The 27541-nt window shown below is 35.6% G+C and overlaps 4 protein-coding genes across 5 annotated transcripts; 1 reads left to right on the forward strand and 3 right to left on the reverse strand.

Moving 5' to 3' along the window:
* Nucleotides 1-23822, forward strand: LOC119081718 (centrosomal protein of 135 kDa). Its single transcript, XM_037190856.1, has 18 exons — nt 1-166; nt 240-386; nt 451-897; nt 2570-2902; nt 2966-3128; nt 3188-3402; nt 3464-3927; nt 3999-4209; nt 4284-4399; nt 20812-20937; nt 21012-21165; nt 21227-21333; nt 21469-21736; nt 21814-22160; nt 22220-22357; nt 22662-22723; nt 22779-23238; nt 23468-23822. The coding sequence occupies exons 1-18, from the start codon at nt 140-142 to the stop codon at nt 23796-23798; spliced, it is 4116 nt and encodes a 1371-aa protein (XP_037046751.1). The 5' UTR covers nt 1-139; the 3' UTR covers nt 23799-23822.
* On the reverse strand, nt 902-2030 carry LOC119081798 (sulfotransferase 4A1-like). The gene is made up of 2 exons (XM_037191015.1): nt 1591-2030; nt 902-1529 (listed from the first exon to the last, which is right to left on the reverse strand). Exons 1-2 carry the CDS (start codon nt 1920-1922, stop codon nt 923-925), a joined length of 939 nt encoding a protein of 312 aa, XP_037046910.1. The 5' UTR covers nt 1923-2030; the 3' UTR covers nt 902-922.
* LOC119081765 lies at nt 4788-12001 on the reverse strand. 2 transcript variants are annotated; one of them, XM_037190960.1, is made up of 8 exons: nt 11523-12000; nt 7218-7414; nt 6944-7155; nt 6737-6852; nt 6358-6401; nt 6120-6297; nt 5439-6063; nt 4788-5085 (listed from the first exon to the last, which is right to left on the reverse strand). In XM_037190960.1, the coding sequence occupies exons 2-8, from the start codon at nt 7395-7397 to the stop codon at nt 5031-5033; spliced, it is 1410 nt and encodes a 469-aa protein (XP_037046855.1). In that variant the 5' UTR covers nt 7398-7414; nt 11523-12000; the 3' UTR covers nt 4788-5030. The 2 variants fall into 2 exon arrangements, with proteins under 2 accessions (XP_037046855.1, XP_037046854.1); XM_037190959.1 differs by having other exon boundaries at nt 4788-6063; nt 11523-12001.
* On the reverse strand, nt 23803-27154 carry LOC119081737 (E3 ubiquitin-protein ligase Topors). The gene is made up of 6 exons (XM_037190905.1): nt 26603-27154; nt 26471-26516; nt 26235-26404; nt 25521-25805; nt 24922-25455; nt 23803-24854 (listed from the first exon to the last, which is right to left on the reverse strand). The coding sequence occupies exons 1-6, from the start codon at nt 26836-26838 to the stop codon at nt 23957-23959; spliced, it is 2169 nt and encodes a 722-aa protein (XP_037046800.1). The 5' UTR covers nt 26839-27154; the 3' UTR covers nt 23803-23956.
* Between the last annotated feature and the right edge of the window lie 387 nt (nt 27155-27541).

Here is a 27541-nt window from a genome sequence, read left to right on the forward strand (position 1 = left end):
GTTCTTTTCTGGATTTAAATGTCCAAAACAAAAACGAAGTTTTGAGTATTTTCTTGGTGCAAAACCTTTTGCTGTTTGTTTTTGTTAAATTTTTAATTAAGCTGATATGGTTACAAAGTAAACACAAGCCGGTATCGAAATGGATCAACTTGATTTTCGTTACAAAGTAGGTCCAAGTTTCTATTTTATACATACCCGTATTGCGAACCGCCAAACCTACAATTTTTTCTTATTCACAGGATCTTAGAGAGCAACTGTACACTCTCGGCTTTCACCAACAAATGCCCATAGGCTCGATGTCAATTGTGTCTGCATTACTCGAAGATTTGATCAAAGTTACTGACAGCTACAAGCAATCAAAGGAAACGGTCAAAAATTTGCTTGAGGTAACTTCAATTGTATTTACTGACTTGTGACACTTCGGATGATCGAAATTGCATTTTAATTCAGGAGAAACGGGCTTGGGATCTGGGAATCGAACCGTACAAGTGTGACAACTCTCGACTTTTATCCGAAAATAATGCACTTCACTTGGAAGTGATACAGCAACGCGGTCTTTACGAGAAGAAAATTTTGGACCTTAAGGGTACGATTCGAAATTTGGAAGTGGACAAAAATTACTTGGACGACCATTGCATTGAATTGGTTAGTAAAATCAGTGAAATGGAACATCGCGGTAAAAGTTCCAAGTCAAATGACGGTGGTACAGTGAAACATAAGACGCCATTCGTTTCAACCGTTACTTCGGGCATTCCTCCATATACCGGTTCATCGAAACATCATTCGTCTCGCCGAGGCGAAGCCAAATCCAGCTCAAATGACCATCAGGTCCAAATTGTCATATTGCAGAACGAGAATCAGCTGCTGAAGGATGAGATTAACTGTTTAAAGAAGCAGGTACGTCAAATAGTTTATTGTCAAGTTAATTCAACTGTAAATCAAATTCATCAAATGTTTGCTGCGCCCATTTGTCAACTATGAAGTCTATTTGTGACATTGTATCCGATGGCTGGGCATCTGGTTTTCTTTTCCAAAGCTTGTTGGTCAAAGCGATGTCAATTGTATTTTTCGGCAATTGTGAAACGTATTCCTTCAAGCTCTCCACTTGTTCGTCATTGATGGTTTTTCCCAAAAATTCTGCTAATCTTCGAACGAAATCCTCCAAGTCGGTTGTCATTTCATCAAATTTCTGAACAAAGAAGTTCTCTTCGTCTCGCATTCGCCACATTTCGGTCAAATGAGTTAAATACGGAGCATAAACTACGCGATTTGCCATCAACAATTGACAGAATTCCTCATAAGTACCTTGGTAGCCATTCAAATGGTAGTACTGTTCGTAGTATGCCTTTGACATATCACCAGGATTTCTAAATCCACAGATGATCTTCGGCTTCCGTCGCCATAACTGTATTGGTAGAAGAGCTACGGGTAAATGCGATTTGATAATTCGCGGTTCGGCAGCACGACGAGACGAGTCAATGGAACTACGAACAGATTTGAACAATTGCGGATGCTGAACGGCTGATTGCCTAGAATATAGAGTTATGGTCGTTAGGACCTAAATTTCGAACCTATCGAAACTAAACTCACTCCAAAAATGACGTTCTTCCCTCCAATGGTGTAGTTGTTGCTTTTTCGAAGTCATAATCATTCAAAATCAGCCAAACAATTTCTTCTAACTGCACTCCGCTCCCCGGGAAACCCAGTATCCATACATCATCGGGTTTCACATCGAAATGGTAAATTCCGTCAGCAAATGGTCGAAACGTGGACGGCATAAAACATGATTTAACATCAAAATCACGACCGAGTGCTGTATTCGGCCGACTGAGTGGTTTGATTAAAATGTGATCCTTTGAAAATCCCGTCGCGGCTTTTTTGTACAAAGCCTCGTTTGTTATGGACTCGCTGATGAAGGGCATTTTGTTATGGAATTGAGTGGGAGGAATTTCACAGACGTTTCACCACCGATTACGAAATCACAAACACAAACGCACCAAGTTAACCAAATGAACTACAATATTATAATGCTGTGCGAGTGATTTTCCTTATTTTTATCGCATTTGTGATTGTAAGATAAGATAAGTCGCGACAAAAAACTCAATTCAATGTTTTGTTGTTATATGAGGTGCATAAAAGATAGGCGAGGAATATAAAATGTTTTATGAAAGGCAGTGGTAGCTCCAGTGAACTAGTTAGTAAAATGAATCTCAAAACTACAATTTAGCCAGTGACCAGCCACAGTTTCGTTGCTAGAAGTTTATTGATTTTAAAACGAATTCCGAGATTTTTCATTGTAAAAAAAAATCCGATTCGAAAGCTATTCATCCTCAACTAGTAATAGCAATAGCAGATTGGGTCTGTTGTTGATAAACTTTCGCTTTTAGCCTAATTGTTTTCAGGTGGTTTTTTATTCGAATGCATTTGACTGATGATTTCACAAGTCTCTGATGATGCCTTACTTAGGGACCTTCATGTTCGTCTACTTCACTTTGATTTTGCAATTTACCAATTTTATTCGTAGAACTCAAAACATCTGCATCCAACCGTTGAACTTATCTTTCCCCAGCTAGAAAGTCGTGATAGGGAAATTGCCCGATTACACAAACAGCTTGCTGGTGGTCGACCTGTAGCTGCATTAGGACGAGATTGCTGTTATCAGGGCATCGATACATTGACAGAAGACATGAAGTTGCTTCAACAGCAACTGATTGCTACCAAGAAGGAACTATCCGAGAGCTTAGAACAACAACATGAAGCTAAACTTCGTGCTATCAAATTGGATGAGGAGAAAAAGAAGTATGCTAAAGATCTAAAAGAGATGGAGGAATTGGCGCTTAAAATTCAGGACGATGCTAATGCACAGCTATCCGACAAAGAAAGAGACTACGAACGTTTAGTTGTAAGTATAAAGGGAATCGACGTCCGCTTTCATTGATTTAACTAAAATTATCACAATCTTCAGGATAAGCTTAATGATTCACTGCGAAAAATCTCGGCGCTCGAATCTGCTGCACGAAGCTCTAGTTCTACGTCACAACAAACGAAAATTGTTGAAAATATGAAGGCGGCATTGAAGAAAGCGAACGAGGAGAATGATCATCTGATAGATAGGCTAGTCAACGATGGTAACTCACGACAATTGTTTTCATTGGACAATTCAAAATTAGGTTTACCGTCTTTTTAGAACAAAAATACTCTGAAGAAATCAAAATACTTGCGCGTAAAAATTCCAAATTGGAAGAGAAGCTACAGCTCCTTCAGTCAAAGGGAAGCAGTGACAGACGAATGCTGAATAAGGAAACAATTACCGAAACTCAACATGAAAACGGCTTTTCCAAAGAGAAGCTCTTATTGCAAACTGAGTACTTACGGCGGTTGAATCAACCAGTTTATGAAAGAGTAATGACAAACATAGTTGGGAGTTAGCACTATAAGCTAAAAATATTTTTTTTTATTCAAGGAATTGGAGAATGTGCAATCTCAACTGGCGTTGCGTGAAATCGAGATCGATAAGTTAAAGGAACAATTATCATACTTACAATCACAACCAAAGACGGCTAGCGGGAGTCACACCAGTATTTCGATTCATTCAGCAATGAGTAGAATGGAACGTGAAGCAGAAACGTTAAAATCGAAAATTAATCTCATCACCAGCGAACGAGAAGACCTGAAGAAAAACCTTAAGGAAGTGCTGGATGATTTTCACAATGAGCAACTCTCGTACACGACACAGATATTGAAGCTCACCGATCAAGTAAAAAAATTAGAGAATGACAATCATCTCTTGCGTGACTGCCAGCAAACGGGAGCGTCCAAAGAAAGTAGAATTTTACGGATGACTGAGAAAGTAGAAGAATACACGAGGCAGTTGGAAGAATTGAGTTCGGAGAATCGTAAATTGAAAAGCTCGTACACCCAAATCAAGTACGAAATTGAATGACTCTGACGGTCATTTGTTGTTCCTTAAAATCAACAATTTTTTCGTTTATCCACAGGATACTGCAAGAACAAACCGAAAAGACGCTAATTGATTACCAGAATCGATTAGCCCAAGCCGAAAATGACTTAGCACATAGCGCATGTGAACAGGGTGCAATGGATGCCAAATTTACATTCACCAATAAAACCATTTCCAATTTGAAGGATGAAGCAGACAAATTGAGAGTAGCCATTGAGTTACTCGAAAAGGATAGAAATGACATGCTCGTAAGGGTTTAACAGAATTTTGCGTAAAAGATGGCTTGGCATTAATAGAATTTGGTTCGTTTGTTGTATTCTAGAATCAGCTAGATGCTAAAACGGAGCAAATCATTCATATGGATACGGAAGTGAGTAAGCTGAGATCTGAAAATGCCGAATTGAGCTCAAAGAGCGTTGCCCTGCGGAGACAAATGTCGTAAGTACATTCACAGTTTAATCATTGTGTTGCGTGTAGACTGTAGAAGGCCACAGTCAAAAGAAACAAGTTTTTTTCGAAGGAGCACCTCAGATATCGTGGAACGGGTTTTCTATGTCTTCTAAGATCCCTTTACTCATAAGAAAACTGATTTTTTGCGTACACTTTTGAAAGACCATTTCTCGCTGAGGGCTACCGTGAGACTGACATTACTTGATGACACAGAATTTCTAAGACGGCCTTCCGTACAATTCATATGTTTGAGGATACGGATATTGAGAAACAGTTGCAGGGAACAAATTCTCTCAATTGTGCAATCAGATTTTCAGATTTGTTGTTAGACAACGGCCCCAATGGGTTAGTCCAACAATATACGACCACATATCTATCGCCATTTTGCTTTATTTTTCAATTATCAAATCACTATTATGGCACAATCACATTTCTTACTTCTAATTACTCTAGTTTAATTGTACATCATCACGCAGCTATATCAAAAAACAAGTTCTTAACCTTTCAGAAACGACATCACGCCCATTTTTTTGTCGTTCCCGTCGATAGAGCCAATGATCAGCCGTTTCTGAAAGGTTAATCGAATAATTGAACGCAACAAACGTTTTCCGAACCGAGGTCATTCGTCGATTTTTGTATTCCTGTTATCGTAGCCGATTAATTGTAGAAACCACCTAGATAAGAAATATCGTTATACGTGTTACCCGAAGGCTATTTCTAGTGTCCATGCATAACTATTTTACCACGCAAAATAGGAATATAGTTTCGTATATATTTCAATACATGCGCCATGCACAATACGACAGAGGAATAATACTCTAGGCTTTTAGTAGGATTGTCAAACATATAGATACGAGGACGAAGGGGAACATTCGAAGCTTAGAAGTTAAATCCTGAGATATCAGTTGTCAGTCTTTTTGGTATTGATTTCATGGATCAATTTTAAATTCAAGCACTGGTGCCCAGCATACTGATAAACCTTCGAAACCCGAATGTATAGTTTTTGTAATTCTTTCCATTCAAATACCTGGCTATTCCGACACTGGGCGCATAACAGCCGACAATTCCATCGTCTGATTCATATTGTGTATAACCGGGACGACACTGACATATGGCACCGCGCCGATCGATTCGACTAACAATCTTTCGTCGTTCTAACCATTGTCCGGGACCGCATGGACCGCGACTGTACAATTTATAACATTGTCCATTCAATTCGACCATGCCAGTGGTCGATTCGCACGCTGATTCTTCCGTTTGATCTTCACTACATTGCTGATCTAAATTTGAAATAATGCCAGTGCATCCGCACACTCCGTTATAACTAATTCCCTCAACTGAGGGACGTGTTGTGAAGTCGAATACAACTACTTGTTGCCAGTTGCATGGTCCCTGTGTGCCGACACGATAACATGTTTTCTCTTCCGGGAAATACAGGCGACCTTTACCGCACGGATTTTTAATGCAATCCGTTGAGTTCAACAAAAATTCACCATCCTCGCATGGACCTCGGGTGTACATTCGATAGCAATATCCGTTCTTCCAGACCACATAACCCTCTTTGCATTGACACGAAGCTTTTACCTCCTTTGTTCCTTCGCTACTTTCGCCTATTTGAAATATATGACCCATAGGACAAGGTCCAATCGTTCCTACAACACACATATATTTCACTTCTTTAGTCGATTTCGTTTTCCTAAAGGCTTACCGATTTCGTAGCACTGATCCGTTTCTTCATGATAATGTGGCAACTTTACGTGACATCCGCACTTGCCGCCCGGAAGATATAATTGACCGAGTCCCTCACATGGACCTTTTGTAAAATGCTCATAGCATGTGTTGTCAGTGCTATAAAAGTACTGTGCTAATTCACCTTCATTTTCACACTGCAATGGACAAAATATACATAAACTTATGAGAATGTATGTTAATTTCGCTGCACTTACCAAACATTCAGTTAGTTTATCCTTTCCTATCGCTAGAAGCTTGCCTTGAAACAGAATATGCTTGGTAATTTTAAATTCACTAGTTTTGAGCTGTATGGACTTTCAAATGTTTTGGTTAACCTTTTAGAAACGGCAAGCATGTCGCAAGATGTCGCAAGATGTCGCAGATATCGGAACAGAATAATCAAATCTATTACTTCATCCGAGTAAAGTATTTGTTTTACATAAAATCTGCTACTTTAATATTTCTATCATGAATTCCGCTGATATAAGGGAACACTAACCAGAGATTTTCGCTGATTGTACTCGTCGTTGTTGTCCATAGCAAATAACTAGCCATTTCTATAAGGTTCATCAAACAGTTAATTTCTTGATATACCTTTTTGACAAGGTCCTCGTGTGTGCAATGTATAACATTTGCCATCATGTGGCCAGGACACCATAGAGTTATAGCATTTTTCCGGAGTTTTACAGTAACCAAAACGTTTCTTCGGTCTAAAATATTATGATTGAAATTCAAATATCTGCAGACCGCAAGACTTAAAACTTTCAACCACACTAACGTCAGGTTAAAAAGTTGACTTACACAGCGCTTCTTGCCGGCGAATCCGAGACCGGTGCAAAATATTGTCCCAATTCACACGGTCCTCGTTCAAACAAGGTGTGACATTTAGATGTAATTTTATTCTGCGCAGTGCCTGGAGGACAACGACATTCTGCAGTTGTCATTGTAGATTTGTAAATGGCACTGCTTCCAACCGGACTCAATTCCATAGTATCTGGACACGGATAGCCCAACTAAGAAATAGAGAATTTTCAAAATAAATATTTTCATTTACCAAAGAGCTCATGCCTCGTACCGTGAAAATTTTGAAACATTTTTTTAACGGTGGCCAATAGAGCAGTTGCCAACCACCCGGTTGGGACGCACAGGGATTATTGTATGGATCACTCCATGGTGGTGGCACTACAGCTGACTCAATCTGTTCCTCGCAAATAGCCAACAGCGTCACAATTAACCATATTGACGAAATCTTCATTACTAATATGAAGACCGCTGAAAATCAATTTGAATTTCTTTTAAAATAAATATAATTTACATTCGACCTCGATGGATATTGATCGTAATTCGATACAAATGTGAAGTAATTTTTTTTTCTTACACAGTACGAAAACTGACCACGGTTAAATTGTGATGTAACAACAACAACAACACAGTTATTGAAAAGGAAAGTTTAACGTTTTTGTGATGTTTTTTTTTTTCATTTGTTGTGACTTGTAGAAGCGTGGCTCTATAAAATAAAGTTGTTGTTGTTGTTCCTGTTACTTTTATTATCTTGTTTCGGGTAAGACGAGGTTAGTGGGTCATCGAAATAAGTGTAACAGCGAAATTATTTAATTCATGAAAATAAAAATGTTACCGATCGAGTTTGGAAAAGTAAATGGTTATTGTTACAAGCTTTCAAGTTCAATGAAAGCGTACGAGACGAGGCTAATGGACTACTGAATTGAGTTTAGTGGCATTACGATTTTCGGAAATGTATGGAAACATTGTCTAAGCTTATCTCATGTGAGATCTAACAGTAGTTCGAATTTCAAATCTAAATAATAGATGGTCTTAGGATCATATATCGGGCATGGAAATAATGCGGTATCCTGGTAACCTAATTACTGTGGAATTTTTTTAAAAAAAACTTGGACACCAGGGAATTGTTGAACCAAGAACCGCTAATCGTATGAACCGGGAAGTCGTTTACGGTTACGGTTACCAGGAAATTTTGACTCTGTTACCGAGAAGTAGATATTATTTCCATTCCCACCGTATATCGTGGTGTGGTATGGAAAGTGTTGGTTGTTTAGCTAGTAACCACAACCGAGTAATATTCCAAAACCTTGATTTCATGTTCTGGCATTATTTTAATGCTTTCACACTGTGAAATTCACAGTATGGACATCCTGCATCTTTGCTACATCCTGCATCTAATTATTTATTAACAACAGATTGATATAAATCTTATACTTCTTAGATTTAGCATATACGATTTGATGTGTGGTACGTTAGCCAATCCTCATCAATTATAATTTCTCGTAAACAGAGGACACACATCGGATACTGAGAAACAATTGTTGATCTTATTATCAAAATGTTTACAATTCATACTAGCAGACTTTCAGTGATAGCCTGCGTCAATGCACCCAACGATCAAATTCGAGAATTCTAATAATAACAAAGTTAGAGTTGTAATATATTGAATCTAATAATATTTTGAACGAACGATGACACTATGAATACTACTAAATCCGAAAATGTTGCCAGCGGCGCCTGCATACTCCTTCGTAATTAGACTAGAAAAATACTAGAGGTTAAAGTACTGGAAGTCATGAAAGCTGTTTTTCAAGCTATGCAGACATTAACGACCAGTACATAAATTCACCAATAAACCAATTTCCGGTTAGATCGTGACTTCAATTTATGTCAGTGGATCTCTCTAAAGGATCTACTTACTTCGAACTTAGTCGAATTTAAAGGAGAAACAACCGTCTGCAACAGTATTTAAAGACTATTTGTAAACAAATTTGAGTGCAATCGTATAGCATGTGGGTGGTGAAACATCTTGAGGTGGTGCTCATGCTTGCATGGCTCAATGTATTGTAACCACACAAACGAACAAATTTGAACTTAATACGACCCGCACAGCTTGAATATCTTATCTTTTGCTGTCTGGCCACTGATGCAATTCTAGCTCTTATTGTAAATGAGAATGTTGAGCTAGCATGAAATGAATTTGTTATTTAACAAAATGAGCTATTTTACTGTTTGTGAAAGACAAAGAATCAAAAAATTTCGCTCGCTCCGCTCGCGAAATCCTTTCTCTTCTTATCTACATTGTATTCCACTGAACCTTTAAATACGTAACGTTAGATTGAAAGCCCCTGAATCAGCTCAACATATACAACCATTTCCTTGTAATTTACATTGTGCACTGCACTGCACCCAACGAGAAAGTAGAAGTCGGCATGTCTGTTACAAATATACACGTTTGCCATTGTTACATTCATATGAAAATAGTGATAAATAAAGGACAGTTTGTTTAAGCGAATTTTCTAAATTCCCATATAAAGCTTGCCCCCGACGGGAAAAAGTAAAGTCGGCGCGTCTGTAATATACAACTCTGGATGATGTCTTCAACTTACTTGTCTACTGTGTGATACGGAAACTTTTACCTAAAAATACTTAAAGTACTTACAATGTTACCAAAAAAAACGCCTAGCAGCAAAAAACAAAAAAAAAACAGAAAAACAAGTTACGTGTGAACTATCGGTAATTTCTTTTAACGCTACAAACATAGTTTCAGACATTAAGACATAAAAGGTTATGTAATTTGCTTCAAAGAGTTTTACGGTACAAAAGGTCAACTATTATTAACACCCAGTCAATAGTTACATCTCTAATACGTTGAGTGTTAAATAAAAAAAAAATTCAATGCAATGAAACAATCCGATAAAGTGCGTCTAAATTGTGCATGAAGATTATTAAATGAGCGAAGATTATTTTTATCATATGCTATCAACGACAATAACAAAAAAAAATGCAATGAGCTCTCGGTATTGTCCTCATAGGCGCTATAAACAAAACAACAAACAGATTTAGTCATTATAGGTAAACCTTTACGGTTCGTAAACTTTGTAAGTCAATTTCATAAACTTTTAACATTTCATCCATATGTTAAATGTCAAAAGTTTACGAAATTGACTTACTTTCGGACTTTAAGTTTCATAATGGTTTACCCCTAATCTATCACGATACGCTTGCCGTCTCTAAATAAGATTTAATTTAATATTGAACAAATGAGCATGCGTGTCATTTGGGCAAGGATTTTAATGTTATATAGAAGAAAAACTGGAATGAAAAGATATTGGAAAGTAATACTTCTAATCGCATTACCAGAATTGTTTTCTTAATGGAAAATTCACCTGACCTGATGTGTGATAAATGATTTTCTTTGAGATAATTTAAGTAAAGCCAACGCACTAATATTTTTCTTATTCAAATGTTCAGGCATTGTTGAATATACTAAAAAAAAAGTATTTCACATTCAACAATAAACGCTCAACGCCATGCTGATTGTTTCATAATCAGATTTTCAATTGTACCAACAAAATCGTAGGTGCTACAGTAATTTCTTTTCAAGATTCGAATCGGTACAACATCGTTAATCTTACACTACACAGTGTGATCTCATCCGAATGCAAAATCTAGTTCAATTTTAAATTGAAAATTGTTATAAGACAAAAAAAAACACCTATGATTATGGTCGATCACGGACAGCTGGTGGTATCGAACCCGATGAAATTAATTATTCATCGAATATGCCAATGTTGCGATGTTGCGAATAAACGAAAACCGCAGATTGTGAGACTATGTAATTACCAATTAAAATTGTTAAATGATCGAAACTCTAAATTCCGGCATATCTTCTAGACCACTGATCTCTACCAAATTAGCAAAAAAAAATGAAATTCCTCGCTTGTTCGAACATTAAGACGACGCAACACATTAATTTGTCACTGAACCTACAGCAAAACTATGAAGAAACTCCTGCTGTTCGGATTATGAAATGAAATAGGATGATACTTATGTCAATTTATATGCAAGAGACCTTCTAGGTGTGGCATGTTTAAATCCCAACAATGTTGTATGACAGTATGACTCATTCTATTTCGATCTGAAACTGAAGTTTATATAACGGGTTTGTTAAAAACCACATTTCTTCGCAGTGTTAAATTATGGAAAACGGTTGCTGATCCATTATTCAATTTCATATTATCGTTCTTTGCTTTAATGTTCTTGTTACTTGCGGGAGGTAGAACAAATGTAAATCTTTTAATGAATTTTCTAACTCAACGATCTGCCGGCTTTTATCGTACTTTATTGTCATTGAAATAAAACTGCAGTTGAAACCGCGTACCCCGTACAGAGTCAGTTGTTTCTTCACTAGAAGGTTCTTAACACGCGTACAAGAATAGCGGACATGAGATGATGTTGAACATTCAAGAAAATATTACACTTTCGTTTCGCCGAAAATTGAAAGTTTAAAGAAGTGATCGCATTAATTATAGGAAGCTAGGACGGCGCACTACCTATCAATTATTTTGTAATTTACCTGCTTAAAAAAGTAAATCCACAAAAAGGTTTATTCAAGCTTCATCCACAAAAGACGACTCATCTTCGAAAACACGACAACCAAAATTGCTACACTTCATACGAAAATTAATTGTGATCACAAAGCATGAATACACAAAACGAACAAAATTTGTGCTTTTTGTTTCTTGTGTTTTTTCGGCAAATTAATAACTTTTTTTGTTATTCGTTCATTCATTCAATGATAAATTTCTCACGATTCATATAACATAATCACTTTGTTCTCCAATTATTTCTTTATATTTTTATTGAAGTGTTCTTATGTAACACATGAAAAACATTAGATCAACCAGTAAATTCAAAATGTTTAAAGATTTCGTTTTCATTGAATTCACACACAAGATATTCTCACGCGCCCCGTACAGCATACGAATTATACGACAGCAAGGTATATATCTTAAAATGCATTCGATAACATTCAAAATACGACTGAGACTGTTCGAAAAGCATCAATATAATCTTGAGGTACCTGAAGGAATATACCACACGAATATAGTTTAAAAAACCAGTCGAAGTTGGTGGGGATTCCTTCTGATTTTTTTTTGTGTGTGAACACTTCTTTGAGTAGCTTATAACAAAATTTACATGTCTGACTTGCTTTTTGTATATGTATTGTGTTGCATGGAAGCAATTGATATTTTGTTTATGTACATTTTCAAAGATCAACTTGCATTGCAGGTACATTCCAGTTGTTAGGTAATTTTAAATTTTGTGTTATTATCTAAAATCAAACCAGCTGGTTCTAAGGTAACCACTTTCAGATAGCAAGTTATTACTTGGAGATGGACGTTGCATTAATATTAATGTTATTAGAGAATGTATGGACATTATGTTATTATTTGAAGTAAATGCTGAAATCTATTCATTCTACAATAGATGAACAAGGATTTAGTGAAAATATTTTCGTAAATCCAAGAAAGCGCACGAAAATTACTAAAATATTTTCAAAAATTTAGTGTCCTTGTGTGTTAGGTGAATCACCAAAGGAATATCCACATGTGGACTCAGTTGTTACAGTTTTCTGTTTAAAATTGACTCATTCACTTTTAATGTCGAGTCAATGACAACAAGGCGAAAAAATAAAGAATCTGCTGCAGTAAATTAAACACTTTTTAGTACCCACTAATCGTAAAATTGGCCTTCATATTCGGCATACAAATAGGTATCTTTCACTGAATTACGCTGCTTCAAATAGATCTAAATTCACTTCACAAATTATACGAACTTATGTATTTATCTGAAGCTCATAAAGCTTTTCATAAATTTTATTGCTTTTAACGTGTGCAGAACACAAAACATCTTTTTATTGTCTTATTGTAAAAGCGATCATCAAATTACTCGAATTATGCGTATGAATGAATGAATGGAATTCACATTTCAGCGACTGACGATAATTGATGGAAAATATTTCTTATTTAAATATTTGCCTGCATAAGTTGTTGTCTGAAGTACACATTATGTTAAATGCAATGTCATTGTTAGGAAAATTCATTTTATTCAATGGTTGATATCGAAATAATTAGAATGTTCACGGTCTTTGTGTATCAGTAAAATATTAAATTTTATAGCCTTGTATCTTGTGAGCGTTTTAGCTGTTTTAGCATTCAAATGAGTTAATTGGTTCCGGTACAATTATATATGGTTCGCCATTCAGGTAGATTTTAAAACACGGGCGGATCGATTATAGTGAATAGAGTGTGAAGAATTTGGAACTAATTCTAAAAAAAAAACTTTTGATCACATCGGATTTACTTTCATGTCAATAACTGGTTTAGCAAGGATATTACCAGTCCTTATTCACTCGAAATTTTATCATTCCTGTGAGAAAACATCCCAGATGGTTTTTCATTTAAATTAAAAATGAATTGTGATGCATTGTGGACCTTTTATTGCTTTAAAATCTTTTCGTTGGAATAGAAAACCTTTGTGTTTAAGGCGTGTCAAATATTTTGCGATTACTAGGTACAGGTGCTATGAGTGCACACATTTTTTTTTTACTTCGGATTCCTTATCCCAAATTTTATCTCTCTCAGCTACTTAAGCATTTCTAATCTCTCTAATCTCGAAGCTAAAATACATCGAAATGGACAAATTGCTCATTTACATCTTTGTTCAAATTATGCTAAAAAATTCAAATTCCATAAAAAAAAAACAATTTTTGAAATTCTCAGCTTAATTAATCAACGGGTGAAAAAAATACGTTAACTTTTTCCACATAAATGTACTAACAGCATATTTCCCAACCATTCAATTCGAATTGACAAGCGCACATTCGAAAACTTGTTTTCCATTTTAAAAGCAAAAGTAAATCTCTATCACATGGTGACCAAACCGCTATTACTCTACGAGCGGGCAAACATAACACGCTTTATCTATGAAATTGTTTTTTTTTTAAATTGCCACGCATCGGAATTGATGCATTTCAAGTTATTACTGCATATTAATCTTTATTACGTTACCAACCGTTAGTATAAATTGTATAATTTTTGTTCGGGCTCAACCGGTTCATATGTTTTGCTTCTTGGTATTTTTTTCTTTCTCTGCATTTTGTTTCTTCCTATTAATTTATAATATTTAAAAATAACCTAAACTGTAGTATCTGATAGATTGAAAGTAAAAATGACTATTTTTACATTCAATACATGAATATTTAAAATTGAATAATAACAACAAACGTGAATCAATTCCACATTTGAAGGACTTTGTTCAATTTACCAAAGTTGTCTAATTTTAGATTCATATTTAGTAATAATGAATGAAATGTGTCATCAAAACAAACAAAAGCCAAAATTAACTAAAGTTTCATGCAAAAATAGGTTGCAGTTGACCTCGTTGCTTATAAAGTTTACTTTTAAATTATTTTGGGAAATCCTCTTAAATATTAAAACATTGGATATTTGTACTACGTAAAGTACCTCTGATTTTTTTTTCTTATAAAAATCATAAAAATCATACTTCTAGGATGAAACATCACATAAATTCCATATCTTCACAATTATATATAGCCTCAGTAATACACAACCAAACAAACTCAGTTAAAAAAGCTGTTTTCCGATACATTTTTTATTTGTAATGGAAGAGAGGCTTCAGAAACAATAAAGTATATCACATATTATGCATATGTAATATTGAAATCGAAAACGAGGTCATGGACAACCAATTAATAAATAAAGAAAAATTATGAAAAATATCACCGTGAATTACAAAACAAATGAATTTCAGTCAGTTGTTAATATACTCGGTAAAGATAAAAAAAATGGTGATGGTTTCATGATAAACGATGTGTTTTGTGTAGCAGATTGGAAAATGTATAAAATAATATGTATGTTGGCAATGGAATACGATTAATTTTTTGGGTGTAGCAACCATGAAATATGTCAAAAAATTTATTTTTAATATGCAAACGTTTGTTGCAATTCGAATAGAAAGAAATTCTACGTTACAACTGCGAAATATACTTTTTTTAAAGCTTTTAATCGTATGATTTATAGTATTATTGTGTATTGTCAACTGCGGGCTTCCAAATTTTGATGATTGAGTGTACATTGTGTTGTAAATACGGATTTACAATTCACGAAATTCAAGAAATATTTGCAAACAAGGCATTTAAATTAATCTAAAACTGTGTTGACTTAAACGTGTCGCACAAAGTCGTAGAATCTGTTAATTATATTAATTGCTAAAAATCTTTTACTTCAATTGTTTTACCATTTGTTTTGCTATAAGCTCATTGCGTTGTCGCTTAGTTTTACTTTTTCATGAAAGACTAATTCTTGTAAATTCGTGGTGGCAAGGTTCACTTACCCTTTGAGAAACGACAATCGTTTCACAACATAAAACTTGAACATTTTACTTCATTCATTTTAACATTTTTTGGCACTCTATTTTATCGATAACAGACGATTAAACATTTATCAAAGGTTTGTTCTTCAAATTTTAAACGCCTAGTGGGTATAGGACCGTTCCCAAGAAACCGAATCTTAAAAATCTTTATTGATTCATTTCGAGTCGGCAACACATTTCTCAAAGATTTTCTTTCAATTTTTAATTGCTCTCGTGTTCATTTATATGTAAATTCAACTTCGACTCTTAAATATCTCATTTAAATAATGTTATTATCAGACTTAAAAAACTTGTTTTCATCTTCATCTTCGGTATTCAATTTGCATTAATTAATGTCAAAATCTGGATTCGTTAATTCATCAAAAAAATATAATTTGCCCTTTGGTTTTATCGACTTTTGGGAAATGAGTTTTTAAACGATTTTAACGTTTTTGATCCTATTCACGTTAATGGTGTGTGTTTTCTTCGCAATGTAATTTTCATTAGTTTTAATCACAAATATGTCGTTCGCAATAACATAAACGTAAAATCTATATTGTCTGTTAATTGACCTGTGACCATGTTTTAAAAAAGAAGTAAAAGATTTGAAGTCGTCTTAGATGATGAAGTAACAGTAAAATTGCTGGTATGGCTGTAATCTTGGGAAGGTTAATTCCAGTTCCTAAATTAAGTTAGGAATGAGTGACTTGTCTGATGTTTATCTTCCTTGGATACTCACTAAAAGCAAACATGAGGAAATTGAAGTAAAATATTTAATTGAAAAATTCATCTGCCATCACTGACTTTGTTTCATTTCCTAGTTTATCGGAATGATTTCGTCTAATTTACTGTCTTAATAATATACGAAGACTATCGTAAACTACCATTACATCTGTAATAATATTGTTATCGACTATGGGTTCAATGATGACAAGTCATATATAACGATGATCGTTTGACATTTTTATTGCCTGTAGCAGATAATTATCCAATAAAATCATAATTTCAAAGAAATGCATCAACTAAAACTGTGTTTACGTTAGTATGTCGTATCAATGTGGAAAAGAAATTTTATGCAAATGAAGGAGAAGGAACATGTTTTTCTGTAAAAAAAAATTGATTCAAATTACAGATCGACAGTTGAATTGATCACATTGAATTTGAGCATTCGAATCATTGACTGAACTTTTGTAAGAAAATATTTGGTAAAATTGTTTGAACACGTACGGTTTATTAAGCAACGAACCTTTACCATGTTACTAAGCATATCAACAAAACAACGTTTACAACAATAAATTCAATACACAAGTACATTCAAGTATCGTGTTAATAAGTTTTGTCGAGGTTTACATAAGTTTCTTGGAGTTTTAACTTCCTCTAAATTTAAATGGTTAAGATGGTATTATCCGCGGCATTATCATCTAATACCGTAAGGTACTCATACTGTAATGTAACATGGGTGTTGTGAAAGTGATATCTTAATTGCACAATACTTCGATGTTCGTTTATGTTCGCTCGCTTATTAAAAATATGGAGTTTAATATAAAATGGGATAATATCCAATTGTATTTTCCGTTGCAATTCACTGAAGATCTTACGATACAGCTATTTATTATCGCAATAAGCGCAATCGCAATATTCGAAATAAAGTTGTTTTTATTCGGTTATATGCCTTTTGATACAGTCGATAATTTAATTTGTTTTCTTTTGATCTTGTCTGAGTTGAGCGTATCCAATATTGAAGCATTCTTAATCGAAAGTTTTCATCTTCAGGTATAATTTCTGCAAAATTTATTTTTATTAGGAAACCAAGTTGCGTAAGAATGGTTGCCTTGGCTTATTGTCTAAACCAGAAAATTTTCAATCTGTAAAAATGCTCAGCCTAGACCTGTTTGAGTTCAGGTCTCGGTTCAGCATTTTACTAGCAACTAAGATCGCTAGTCATCTGATATCGATAACACCGACAAGAATAACGGATATTTAGCGTTTTCTTACATAGCGAAATGTCAAAAATAGTGAAGTAATAGATTTTACGTGCTTCTGGTCGGTAAATGCAATTTTTTGAGTACATTTTTCGCATTTACCGACCAGAAGCACGAAAAGCACTGTACGTACGAGGTTCCAAATTTTTATTTTGACGAGTGGGTACGTTATGGCCCGACCCGAAGGGGAATTTGGAACCTCGGACGTAATGTACTATACTTTCAAATCTTAGAATGTACTTCACACAGGAAGTCACAGATTTTATAAAGTTGTGATGCGCTTGTCGTTTCTGAAGGGTTAAGAAGGAACGATATAATAATTTCACATGATTCAGACTGCACAACTACACCTAAATATTGTTTGTATCTTGCAACACTTTATTCTTATTTGAAGTCGAACACATCAGCCTACAACTAAATTTCACATTAACAAATTTCTTACATAAATTTTTCTTCAAAGTTCACTTTTTTCGTCTGCTTAATTAACGTTAGTTAGCATTTACCTCTTGTTAGATAATGCAGCAATTTTTTATTTACATCTTTTTTTACCAACCAAATCTCATTACGTACACTTTATTTGATTTTTTAACATTCAAAGTAGCACGTGTGAGTATAATAGGTAAATACCAGAAAGTGAGTACGAATTATTATTATTGTAAAATACACACACATATTATCTAAACCGAAAGATCAGCGATCGATCATTTTGTAATTTCATAGTTTGTCAATTAAAATTGGATCAAATCGGTTCACCTCTTTTGTTGTATATTCTTTTGTTTAGTGTGAACAGTAAAGATGAAATTACGATTACTGAGATAAATCAGATCAATGTCTTATGTAGCCGCAAATCAATCAGTGAATAGAAAGATACAAAGAAAATATAAATAATTTTTAGACTAAAACGACAAATTATATGAAAGGTACATTTCTATGGGATTTATAGTCAATCTAGATGACTGTCTGCCCAAATTACTTCACTTAACTAAGCGTTCATTAAAACAAATAGCTTCAGCTTCACCTAATCAGAGCCAAGCCCCTTTATACGAACCAACATTAAAACTTAGACCGTAGCTTCAATTAGTCTTACACATTGTTGATTAACTCAACATTAGCATTGACATTGATCTAATAACTTTCGTTCCATGATGTTTAAACAAAGAAAAAAAAAATATTGAAATGTTTATCTACCGACGATGACGAACATTCTAGCAGTCAACAACCTTTACAGAGCCGTAAATCATTGTCACTCATGATATACCTTTATTCTTCGGTTAAAATTTCTTATTCAAATATTTTTACGGCACATTGATAGAACGCTTACGCTTACGTGTCATGAAAATTAAAAATTACCGTTAACATTTTATGGAAAGTGCTGTCTTCATAACCACTATTCAAGGTTAAGAAAAAGAATGCATTTTTCAATTCAATGAACTTTTATTGTCATTACACTCATACGAGTTAATGTTTGTGTTTTTAAAAGCGGCGGCGTGACAAGTGCATGAATGGTTTTAAACTGCAACATGATTTGTATTGAAATGTACTTAATTTTGTTGTTTGTTCGAAAATAACTGAAGGTTTCGTTTATTTTAAAAGTTAACGGAAGAATGATAAATTATCTTCAGTTAAAATAAATGAACGAACACAACTTGAGATAGGTTTGTCACGTTTGTCACCATTAGCTAATGCTTTTAAGTTACTATTCTATGCATTTCCGCAGTCTCGAAATATTACTTACCAATAGAATCGGCTTTAAAAATACACTCACCTCACAATAGTTAGCAAGAAATTCATGTCTTTGGTTGTTTTTCTTAAATTCCAACACACAGTGGAACCACTTCTTACAGCATGTTATGCATATGCATTCTGTAAACATTAGGTAAACATTACGCGTGCGCGTCTAGATCCTGGAGATTGGTGAATTTGTTTACCGAATTTACAAAAATTTACCGAAATTTACCGAAGATTTACCGAATATTTACTAAATTTATCGATACATAAATTCGGTATATTTAAGTAGTTTTGATAAATTTCAGTAAATTCGCTAAATTTTACCAAAAATATACCCTATGTATGCAGTAAATCCGAGTATAAATTGAATGATACTGACATATGAAACGTGTGGAACTGTGAACAATAGAAGTATTTCGAGGTGAAATTAATTGCGACTTGCCCTGGACTGGACCCTGGACTTTATTTAAATAGTCGAGGAATGCCTCCAAATGAATTTCTAAAAATCCAAAACTGAATTCTAGATTTTTAGAAATTTATTTGGACAAGCTCTATTTCATATTCCATTCGTTACCAATGTTCGAGTACGATCTCTAAGCGAGAAATCAAAATTTCGTTTTTATGAGTTACATTATCCCGACATTGTCTCCATTCTCGAATGACATTATAATCATAAATTAGTTAATTTAACGTATAACTGACGCCAATCACTGACACCACTAGCAATCATACCTATAGCATAAACTACTCACCAATACTTCTTTTGATCGAAGTGCTGTAAGTTCGCTTAATACGACCGAATTAGCCACAGCTCGTTGCTTATTTCTGTCTACGAAATCGACATCAGATAAATAATTGCCGCATTGCTGAAAAGTGATGTCAAGTTAAAATCAAGTTAAATTTCGTCACTATCCATCTTCCAATTGTTTATAAATAAAAAATGATTTCAGAAGCTCATTGAGAATTTATGCAATGCCATCAATTCATTAATGACTAACGAAAATGAATATATAATTTTTGCCGATCCCGCGTATAATTAAATCAATCAAAGCAAAATGCAATAAAAAGCGTTAATTAGATTCGTTTAACATTTGATGTTTTATTTGCATTTGCGAAATATTATCGTTTATCTGTGCATAGGGTTTATACAATAAATAAGATAACCATGATGATTGGATAACTTGTAGATATTCGCGCAATTTTTTGTAGTAAAATATTGATTTATGGGTTGTTTTGTAATTGTTGGACAATATTGTCAAAGAAAATTCGTTGCGGAGACTGCTTTTATGTTATGATATATGTTTGGTGATACATTTTAATATTGACATGCTACGAGTTCAGGATCCTCTCGTTTATTTGGTCTCCGATCGCCTCTCAAAATTTCACGTGATACAATTTAAACCCACGGTATTTCGTATAAGGTTAGATTAGATTAGGTTCTTTGTTTCCTACTCCAAAGCCCTACTCATTCTGTTAGAGGAACGTCCTGATTCTCATCAAGAAGTCGTTATGGCTTAGGCATCTAAAAATGGCAAATCCTCATAGCTGAGTTCGTAATACCCGAAGGTGTTAAACCTGAAGCCGATTTAAAGTCCCTAAGGATGTGTACATACACGAGTCTAAGCTGAAAGAGGAATGGGGTTAAAGAATGACGTTAAAAATCTATGGAAACGTTCACTACATCCAGAAAATCTAATTGGAAATTTTTAAATTTTTCAGGTCTAAAAGCAACGAAAACGTCGAAAAGACAAGCACAATACACAAAGTAACACAAGAATACGAAATTCTTCGAAAACAAGTGGAACATTTCAAAGAACTAAATGAAAATTTAACAGCAGAGAATAGGTATGAGCTGGGAAGCCGAAAATTCCTCTTTATAATACAAGAATGTGATTAATTATTTACCTGAATCTATCTAGCCGATTGTGTCTCCAAATAACCGATCTTACGTGCGCATGTAAAGAACTGAAGAAAAAACAAGGACTGTCAGATGGCGAGGTAGAACGACTAAAGGAATCAATAAAGGAATACGTGTTCAAGATAAAGGAAGTTGAAGATACTCTAGCATTAAAGGTTTGTGTGACCAATATTTTGGTTGATTCAACTTGGTTGTTACGCTTGTTTTATATTACAGAACACTGAATACGAACGAATACTCGGTCATTTTAACACATTTGAAAGTGATGCACAGAAACTGGAAAGAACCAATCACAGTTTGGAAATGGAGAATGAGGAAGCTAGGTAAGGATGAATAGACTTGTTGGTAACCCGTAATCATTGCGTTCTTTTTCAACAGAAGGAGATTTGTTCATTTTGATTGTTTTGTTTAATTTTTGGTTAAAAATTTCTTTTTTTTTTTTTGTTGTTGTTGAATAGTCGTCGTTTGAGCAACGCAGGTCGTGAACTGCAACATTTACAGGAGATACTGAATGAACGTGATAATGAAATAGCCGCCAACAATCGTCAAATAACTGAATTGAATAACCAACTCATCGACGTTGAACGGGATCTGAAAAGACGTGACGAGGAAGTGAAACATCTGCAGGAGAATTCCAATGCAATTAAAGAACTGTGCAATAAGTTGGATATCGAAAAGGAAAAGCTTAAAGAAGAAGTGAATGAGTGCTCCAATATACGACGAAAGGTATGCCAGACGTTTTCTTTGTTTTGTTTTCGATTAAATGTTCCATTTACTGAACCAATTTATTTTTCGTTGAACAGCTTGAACTTGAAAACGAAAAAGTACGAAAAGATCTGGCTGCCAATGAAGCACTAGATCAACAAGGTGCCGTTCAAAAACTACAGGAACTACTCACGGCGAGCAAAGTTGAAGCTGAGCAGCAACGCGCCACACTGAGCGAAAAATCAACCGAAATACAAAAACTTCGGGCGAAATTGAATGAATTGAAGGAGAAATACGCAGAAGAGCAAGAGAACTCTAAGCGTTACCAGGCTTCATCACAAGAAAATGCCGTCCAAATTCAAGAACTCAACCGTAAATTGACCAATTATCGATATGAAGCTAAAGTTAGTAAAGAGAAGGAACAACAGAAGGACGATTATGACCGGTATTCATCTTTGTAATTTATGTTTTTAACTTTGTCGATTTATTTATAATTAAATGTAGCAATAAGATTTTACTTGATCAACCACAAACCGGTCAATATTCAGACTTAATTTCTGACGATTCTCAACGAAAATTCAAGAATCCGACGGCAAATTCTCGCAATGATCCAATTGAGCCATCGGTAATTGTATACAAACGGTAATGTAGTGGGCAGACTTGCACACGCAGCGGTTATCCATAATTATGAATTTGACGTAATTTTGTAAGTTAGCAACGGCGGATGCTAATTATGGAAAACGGTTGCTGAAATGGTTTCGGCTGATAAAATTGTGTAGTACAGTCACAAAAACGCAATTTTATACATTCACTCGTTACATCAATTTCAGTTGTTTTGCCATAGCGAAACAGCTGAAGGAGTGAAAAGAGATAAATGTGTAAAATGGAGATTTGGTGATTGTTCTTAGTGACCTAACGTTGACAAGCGTTCCATTTCAAACTTTAGAACTCCGCTATCTGCCATAGATCCATCAGCCATAAACGCAAGACAGGGAACCGGTCACTTAGGTTAGATTATCAATCGAGATTAATTCACTGCTTTGAATAGTTGCATTGTCTGTAGATTGTTCAGAAAGTTCGGAAGGAATGAATTCGACCATAAAGCAGTACATTATGAAAAGTCAACATAAAAAGCCATCAAGGAAATGTAAGAATGACAAACTTCGCAGAGGAAACGAGACAAGTTCAAGTGAAACCGGTTCTGGACCTTCTGAAAGACTGTCAATACCAAATGAAATGAACGATCGACCAAGAGCGTTGAACAGTCAACCGAAAGGGAACAGATTTGAATCTGTTCCTAATGAAATGTCAATAACTAACGAATTGAATGATCACATTGAACAATTGCGAGGTCAGCAGGGGAGGAATAGTGATGAAATTGGCTATCAAAAAGGGTCGGCAGTTGGTGAATTGAATAATGAAATCAAAGGGTTCAACAATGAACAAAGCGGGAGCGGAGATCCTGTGGGAAACACATTTTCAGAAGCTATTGCTCAAAATGGTCGAGCATCGTTTCATATGAAGTGAGTATTGGTTTTTCATCGAATTGATGGTCTGGGTAAAGTAAATTTGTAAAGACACGTCGATCGGAACTATTTCTATTGGTCTTCTTGACTAATTCAAGCCATTTAATTTTCCTTTCTTCATCATCTCCATCGAAGACGAATGCTTTCGACTGGAAAGTTGCCAGTAGATTAATTAATTAATTAATTACTTACTTGCAATTTCTCACCTCTACCAACTTTCTTCTAGAAAAAACGGCACAGTTTCTAAGTCTCACGACGATTCAATTCCACAAAACATTCGAAAAACAATGAATTCCGAATCACATGAAGAATTTTTCACGTGCGATTCCAGCAGCACAATTCCACATAACGATCGCCAAGAATTCCAAGACTCACCAAGAACGCATCCGATACTGCAACCATTTGATACGTCGCATCTACCTCCACCGCCGCCAATGAATGACCTCCTTATCGGATACAAATCAAGCAGCAAAGCACTATTCAATATCCAAGTTAATTCGCATATGGGACAAATACATGCCTTCAGAGGTGACTGTGTAATCGGTTCGACTGAGTAAACAGTTTTTTGTTCTTATGGTTCAGACGTTTATTGCTTTTTTTTTCAAAAATTTCTCAAATTTCCTTGAAAAAGCAAATTTCCAAGAAAACTTTCTATTCTCAACGATGAAATTGGAATAGAAGCGCTTACACCGAATTTTATCTACAAATTATCGTTTCAATCGCTCGACGATTCTTTTTCGTCATCGTCCATGCTTGAGCTCGCATCGGAACTTGACGAACTGGATGACGAACACGACGACGAAATATAGTTGCTGTTCGAGCCGACATCGTGCGGCTCCTGTAGATGTAACATCATCTGCTTCATCTTTAACTTCATTTTCAGTTCTAACTTTTTGGTGAATTTTTTGTGTTTCTTCTGCATCTTCAGAGATTTCTGACTCGCTCGTTTGATCAATCGTTTTTGCTTCGGGAGTTTCAACTCCTCATGGCTGGAATCACTGCTGGAACTGTCAGTCGAGTCTAAATCACTGGATTCGCTGGATGCATCGTAGATGGTGTATTTTTTCTTCTTAAACGGAACACTTCGTGACTGGCTGTACGGTTGTCGAATAACAGTTGACGTTGACGTTGATGGACCACTTCCATCGTAACTAATATTCGCTTGTGACACGGTTGCAATTGCACTTTTACTATCGGCTAATAACGCACCAGTGGTTACTGTCGAAGAATATGGAGTCTGGGGATCGGAACGTATGATCATTTTGATTCTAGGTGGCCCGTCGTCACCACCGCAGGTCTCGTCATTCTGTTGTTGACGTCGTTTACGGCGAGTTGGGGCACAAGGTACATCGTTCGGAGTTTCATCGGTTGCTACACTTTGCAACAATGTTAGGCTGTCGGAACTGCCGCTTGTATTCCGACGGCGTCGTGAAGTACTTGGCTTTGGTATTTGCCTCGAATTTGCACTCGTTGACGGATCAGGCTGCTCTTCTGTGTCACTACTTTCTTCTTTAATCTCAGTCTCAACAATTATGACATCACTGTCCTCTTCCGAATTCAATTCGACCATGATAGGAGTACGCAGATGCGGTGGCTTCTGTTCGCAGACGAATCTAAATTAATGAAAGAAAATCGAATTAACGAACACCGCAGAACATGTAAATGAAATAGGTTCCTTACAAGCAATCGTCACTATCATCGGTGTCAACGGTAACTGGTTCAGTGATTGGCTGGAACGTGTACGATGATGGTGTGCTAAAGTTCCTGGAACTGCCCTCACCATTCGAGCCAAAAACAATAACTGATCGACTCTGGCTGTTGTGCTGCGATTCGTTTGACATGTACGGATCTTCAGTGGTTACATCAGATCTGGGTGACAATCTTGGACTCGGGTCGCTTCGGTCCGAATCAATGCTAACACTTTCGATTTCGATGTCATAGAAATGAGGTCGATACTGGACGTTTCTATCGTAACCGATGATGTCATACGGTGACCGAGCAAAATTAATCAGCTCGTGCAAAAAATGCGATGTGTGTCGAGTAAAGAAAGGCTGGATGTGTTGACGAAACGCTCTTGACGTCATGTCGTGCTGAGTTATACGCTCTTCAATCGTCTGCAGTACAAAACTATTGTAATGAACGGCCGAATTTAAAAGATAAATGATTTCTCGGTTCAACCATCCCATGAGCCGGTGAATTTGTGCCGGATTTTCTCTGAATGTTAAAACACTCCGTCAATACAATCCATCATTTGGTTCGAATCTGACAACAAAACTCACCTATAAAAACGCGCCGAAATGTCTCTGCTGCGTCCGTTCACATCAAGCAGGGGTAGAGCGTATAAATCTCTCTGATATACGTATGCACGCCATGCTGGACCATTGGACCGATTCGGTATGACATCGTTTGCATTTTCTCGCGCAAAACGTTCTACCAAAACGTTGTTATTCAGAAATAATTGGTAAACGCGACTGAGGCCACCGCTCAGGTTCGTGCTGGTTGATGTCCTGTCAGCATTCGGTAGTGTATAAGTTTCTGGTACCCGTTGACGATGCACTCGTGAACTACAATAAAGCGAATGCAAAAATCACTTGAATGCCACTGCTTAACACGTAGGGGATAATGCTCGAGCAGGCACTTTAGGCACGCCGAAAGTGCTAAAGGGGTCGAGGAATACCTCCAAATAAATTTCCAAAAATCAAAAGTCAAATTTTTGATTTTTAGAAATTTATTTGGAGGTATTCCTCCACTTCCTTAGCACTTTCCGGTGTGCCTAAAGTTGACAAGTTACAATAACCGACAGCGTGTTAAGTGACTAGGCAACATCTAACAGCCTAATTCTTTTAATTACGAGATTTTAATTGATTTTCTCTCGACGACGATGTAAAACAAATTTAAAAAAAGTTTCTATTCAAGGAGACTTGAAGCGTCCTTTGGAGTCAATTCTACTTCGCTAAACGTCTTTGCAGGACATAAATTTACTCAAAGCTTACCGAAAAGGTGGAAAAGAAGTAGCCAGCAAAAATTGTTCAAACTGGTTAGCAATGCTCGCCCAATTGGTGCGATAGTTATCCACTTTGTATTCTTCATATTTGTCCATTGATTTGACGTTGTGAATAATCGACTTGAATCCTTGCTTACAAAGCGGACATTCAGCTTTAATCTGTGATGATGAAATTGATTTTTTTTTAAATGTTTTGATGTCGTAACAAGTGATTGTTGTTATTACCTTTGACCACTCCAATAAACAACTGAAACAAAACGTGTGCAGACATCTGTGAATTAGATAATGACAGTGAGTTAATAGAAAGATGGTTTCTTAAATGGCCAAAATGTCCGACAGTGTCAAACGTTAACTTACGAGTCCGTAAAACACTTGCTGTTTATCTGTCCAAGGCATATCGAACAATTTGGTGGTGGTGAACCAGACTCTCTCTGATTTTCCTCGCCATCGATTTCATTATCGGAAATGGCAACGTCTGTCATTAATTGCTTCTGTATAAAATCGCGAATTCGACTTTTCGTATTTATTGGCGGTGTTGGACAATTGTTCACATGTTCCGGTGTTGGTGGAAAGTTTATGGTGTCGTCTGACATTGTTGTATGTGCCAATATTTTGCGAGAAAATTTAAGCCATACAAAGGGAACAAAAATGTCTTTTGGTTTGAAGAGAAAATGGAGTTAGTACCACTGTCACCAAAACACTTGTAATTTTAGTTTTTTCGCTTCACAAATGCATTTTTATTGGATATTCAAATTTAGTTGGCTACACTAATAACTTTAGCGCAATGATTTCGTCTTTTTAATGATTTCCACTGGATTAAACACAGAAAAATATACGGATTTGAGTTTACGTCCCGTTTAAACTCATTGAACAATATTTTTAACTTTTCTAATGTTGGTATACAAGACATCTTCGTTGTTAGTACGGTGTTAGTACATTCGTGACATTCGTGATGGAACGGTTCTCACAAGCGGCATATCAATTGATTCGGTGTTAATCAAAAAAAGGCGGTAACATATGAACGTTTTCAAAAATCTTAGACATTCGAAAATACCGTTTATCGTACGAGTCCAATCTGTCTGAGCACAATAAAGGAACGTATAGCAGCTTTCAGGTAGAAGAAACACAAAAAGAATAGTTCATGACTTACCAATGGGGAAAATGATTGAATTGGTACTTTTTGTGCAAAATTTACAGATCGAGGCGCAGCCGAGCTTACATTTTTCAACTTTTGTCCAAATAGGCCGCATATAAATCGTTACGTAATAACTATTTTACTTTACTACGGATGTAAAG

Source organism: Bradysia coprophila, unplaced genomic scaffold, assembly GCF_014529535.1.
Source record: "Bradysia coprophila strain Holo2 unplaced genomic scaffold, BU_Bcop_v1 contig_358, whole genome shotgun sequence".
NCBI lineage: Eukaryota > Metazoa > Arthropoda > Insecta > Diptera > Sciaridae > Bradysia > Bradysia coprophila.

What these genes read in the sequence shown, in the direction of transcription:
- LOC119081765 (XM_037190959.1), bottom strand. Translation starts at nt 7,397, where the DNA reads ATGAAGATTTCGTCAATATGGTTAATTGTGACGCTGTTGGCTATTTGC. An exon ending in TCGCCGGCAAGAAGCGCTGT is followed by an intron (nt 6,853 to 6,943) that starts GTAAGTCAACTT and finishes ATAATATTTTAG; the next exon opens with ACCGAAGAAACGTTTTGGTT. An exon ending in GGATCAGTGCTACGAAATCG is followed by an intron (nt 6,064 to 6,119) that starts GTAAGCCTTTAG and finishes TGTGTGTTGTAG; the next exon opens with GAACGATTGGACCTTGTCCT.
- LOC119081798 (XM_037191015.1), bottom strand. Translation starts at nt 1,922, where the DNA reads ATGCCCTTCATCAGCGAGTCCATAACAAACGAGGCTTTGTACAAAAAA. An exon ending in GGAAGAACGTCATTTTTGGA is followed by an intron (nt 1,530 to 1,590) that starts GTGAGTTTAGTT and finishes TCTATATTCTAG; the next exon opens with GCAATCAGCCGTTCAGCATC.
- LOC119081737 (XM_037190905.1), bottom strand. Translation starts at nt 26,838, where the DNA reads ATGTCAGACGACACCATAAACTTTCCACCAACACCGGAACATGTGAAC. An exon ending in GTTTATTGGAGTGGTCAAAG is followed by an intron (nt 26,405 to 26,470) that starts GTAATAACAACA and finishes TCATCATCACAG; the next exon opens with ATTAAAGCTGAATGTCCGCT. An exon ending in GATGATAGTGACGATTGCTT is followed by an intron (nt 24,855 to 24,921) that starts GTAAGGAACCTA and finishes TCATTAATTTAG; the next exon opens with ATTCGTCTGCGAACAGAAGC.
- LOC119081718 (XM_037190856.1), top strand. Translation starts at nt 140, where the DNA reads ATGGATCAACTTGATTTTCGTTACAAA. An exon ending in AATTTAACAGCAGAGAATAG is followed by an intron (nt 20,938 to 21,011) that starts GTATGAGCTGGG and finishes GAATCTATCTAG; the next exon opens with CCGATTGTGTCTCCAAATAA. An exon ending in CGAGCATCGTTTCATATGAA is followed by an intron (nt 23,239 to 23,467) that starts GTGAGTATTGGT and finishes ACTTTCTTCTAG; the next exon opens with AAAAAACGGCACAGTTTCTA.